Here is a 3521-nt window from a genome sequence, read left to right on the forward strand (position 1 = left end):
GACAACTGAAGAGCCTGAAGAGCTGAAACACCGCGCAGTCTCCAAACGACCCTGAAGATCCCGAAGAGCTGACACTGCATCTTCTCCAGACGACTTGGGAGACCCTGAAGAGTTGTAACACTACATCGTCTCGGGACGACCCTGAAGAGCTGTGACACCGCGTCGTCTCCGTGCTGCTTACAGTAGACGACGCGACACTGCGTCATCTCTGTGCTGTACCGTGCTGCCCACAATAAACAGACAACACTGTCGTCTCCGTGCTGTAACACTACACTGCTTGTCCCGGCTCTCACTCCTTCACTCAGGAAACCCGTTCGGCTGTCCCCCGGGGTCAGGACACTGGACCAATCATGAGGTGCTGGATATGCAAATTTGAGGGATTCTAGTGGCCAATCAGAGCAAGGTTTCGAAGGTCAGGTTTTTGGAAGGGAACCAATCATGGTAATTGTTTGCTCTCTGAGAAACCTCGGCAGACTCGCTGGTGTGCAGCTTCCCACAAAAGTTAAATAAAATAATTATTTTTTTAAAAAGATAATAATGGCTGAATGTACAGAGCATGTATGGGCTAAACATGGAGAGATGGTGGTTCAGGATTATTAAAGGGAGACTAAACCTCATCAGACATAAAAATATATATGATAAAATAATAATAAAACCATTTGTATTGGCAGGGAAACAAGTAAATGAAATAGCCCAGTATAAAATTACATCCTGATACAGGAAGAAAGAAGCCCAAATTAATGAGGAAGAGAGGATCACTTTGAAAACAGCAGTGAAAATTATTTAGCCATGTAAGGAGAAAATCTACCTTAATCCTCCTCAGTAGACTCTATCATATTCTAGATGAATTACAGAGTTAAAAAACCAAGTCAATAAAACCATCACCCACGTTACAGAGTCACGTATGTTGGTCCCAGGACCAATATACTGCATCCCATTTAATCTCATCAGCAACTCAAGATGTCTGTGCTACTGTGAGCCCATTTTATAAAGGCTGGGAGAGTGTGTCTTGCCCAAAGGTACATAGCTACCAAGTAGAAAGTCTAAGGATTGAGTGTGGGTTATTTTTTTAATTTATTTATTTATTTATTTATTTATTTATTTATTGGAGAGGTTTTTGCTATAGGGCGCATGCGCTTGCCAGACAGAGAGACAGAAAGTGAGAAATCACCCCCCAGGGGGGATGGCCACGCCACAATCCCATCTCCTCATTTTCCTCTCGGGATCTTGGGCACGTATGCACATGTGCCCGCCATGAGTTTTAAGCCACCGGATCTGGGACTTGAACCGCGGTCGACTACATGGGAGTCAAGTGACATAGCCATTACACTAACTGCTGGTCATGGGTGATTTTATTATATTCACTGTATAAATTAAATTCAAGTATATGAAGACCCATGTAGAAGTGGATATAACAGTGTGGTAACAGGAACATTTCAAATCAATGGGCATATCAGGTCAACTGGCCCTCTGGGATAAAAATAATAGTACATTCTTCCTTCACTCCATAGATGAAAAGAAATTCCAGAAAATTTAAAGAGCAAATGTAAAAAGAAATAAAGCTAGAAAAGTACAAGTTATTCTTTTAATAAATCTGGGGCAGAGAAAGCCCTCACAAATAAGATATAAAACGCTAAGTAAGAAAGTGGAAAAGTGAGTGTGGTAGGTAGAATAAAGGCTTCCCAGGGGCTGGAATGATGGTTCTGATCCTGGGACAGGCAAGGCTTGACCCCTCCTATCTGGCTCCCTCTCAAACACAGGATGCCTGAGGTGTCACAGTGGCAACCACAGAAAGAGGCAACAACTAGAAGGGTCATGAGGGAGCCCCATATGACTGGGATCCTCTGTCCCTCAGCTGAAACATCCATAATGCTGTTACCAAGTGGCACACTTGGATACCTCATTGTGGGAAATGATGTCTGACTTTAAAAGAAAAGGAGTGGGGGAGAATTGAACCAATTGGTGATGGAGGGAACACAGAAAATGAACCAGGTAGAGACTCTACATAACTGTATTCTCCTCTTTGTTTTCAGACATCCAAACATGGTAAAAACATCATCCCCAGACAAACACTATGGTACTGGGAGGAAACTGAGTGGTTCAAGGGCATTTCCATTACACTTTTCTTGTGTTCCCTGATACCCCACAGGAGACCAGTTCTTTCCGGCCATCCTTAGGAGCGCCTGGTGAGTTCTGCCCTTTTCTCTCCTCACCATTCTTCTGGAGGTTGTCCATTCAGGGGCCACCTTCGAATCAGAATCTCCAGACTGCAGTGGTTTGGCCTTGGACTTCCAGCCTCCGGAACTGGGAGTCCATTATTTTCTGCTCATTACAAATTCCTCAACCTCAGGTATGCCTACAGCACAAAGTGACTAAGGTGGATTCAGGATGCATGGACATCATCTTCCAGCACAGCTGGAGTTGGTGGGGAGAATCTAGGAATCCTCTCAGAAGAGGTGACTGTGTCCAAGAGAAGGATGCAGAACTTGGTAAAGGGTGCTCCTGGCTAGGGGAGAATGACAGCAGAGGCCAGACCAGATGAGCCTGGTGGGGACCCCAGGGCTAGGCTGCAGAGGAATCTGGGAGGCCAGGGCATACTCACGGAGGCTCTGGGGTTGAGAAGCCCTGCGGTCATTCCCTTGTCTTCCAGCCTTTTGCATGAACAGCCAGCTCCAGTTCTAGGGGCAAAAGGATGTGAGAGTCTGGAAAGGACCCGTGGCAATTGCTGACCCCAAGCCCTGGAACTCTTAAGTACAGGCAATTAACGCTGTAAGTGTAGAAGCCAGAGCCCAGCACACAGGCCACATTTAATACCTGTAAAATCTCAGCTGGGCATTCTCTGAGCGCCTTGTGTGCCTGGCGCTAGCCTGGGCATTACTCTAGGTGTTGCTGAAGGATCACCTCATTTTCCTACCTCATTCTAGAGATAAGGAAACCGAGAGCTAAGGCGGCAAGGGGCGCATCCTCCGCTTGTGCAGATTATTTCCAGGGTGATATTATTTCTGTTATGATGACAAGCTAGATGGCACGGTGGTCTCCAGGCTCAGTGTGGCGTGCCTGTTTTCCTTTTCCATAAAACGAGGGTGGAGACCCAGTTCCTGGCTTGGGCACAGCGGCAGGAGATGAGACGAGGGCAGCAGTTACCCGCGACGGCCACTGTTGCCAGGAGGGGCGCCTCTAGCTACTGGGAACATCTATCTGTTCAGGGTCTACTGCGTGCAAGATATGCAGGCTCCAGAAATGACTTTGCCTCGGCCTATCCCACCCCCAAGACCCGCAGCCTTCGGCCACTCCCGCCTCAGCCAGAACCTCCCCCTCAGTCCCAGCCTCTCCTCCCACATCCGAGACCCTTGGGAGACACTCCCCAGGCTCGAAGCGGCACAGGAGCTAGACAGAGGTGCACGATGCGCTACCTGCCCCGCCTGGGGGCCCAGGGACGATGTCCGGACCCCCGCAAAGTTCGGCCTTGTCCTCCCGGCCTCCCCCGACTTCACTCACCCGCGGAGCAGCGAGACAAAGCC

At 48.2% G+C, this 3521-nt stretch overlaps 1 protein-coding gene across 7 annotated transcripts in view; it reads right to left on the minus strand.

Annotated features, from left to right (window-relative positions):
• The window catches only part of ZNF135 (zinc finger protein 135), a 15773-nt gene extending 12258 nt beyond the window's left edge, over positions 1-3515 (minus strand). For 3 of the 7 annotated variants that reach the window (XM_027767599.1, XM_006166738.3, XM_027767596.1), the window contains exons 1-2: positions 2915-3385; positions 2603-2678 (exon numbers count right to left, since the gene is read on the minus strand). In XM_027767599.1, the coding sequence (XP_027623400.1) occupies positions 2603-2660 (58 nt within the window). In that variant the 5' untranslated portion in view covers positions 2661-2678; positions 2915-3385. Of the gene's footprint in view, positions 1-2602; positions 2679-2914; positions 3386-3413 lie in introns of those variants that run through there. The other 4 variants (XM_014583512.2, XM_006166736.2, XM_006166737.3 and 1 more) reach the window with 3 other exon arrangements.
• Between the last annotated feature and the right edge of the window lie 6 nt (positions 3516-3521).

Source organism: Tupaia chinensis, unplaced genomic scaffold, assembly GCF_000334495.1.
Source record: "Tupaia chinensis unplaced genomic scaffold, TupChi_1.0 Scaffold144336_1, whole genome shotgun sequence".
In the NCBI taxonomy this organism is placed as follows: Eukaryota; Metazoa; Chordata; class Mammalia; order Scandentia; family Tupaiidae; genus Tupaia; species Tupaia belangeri.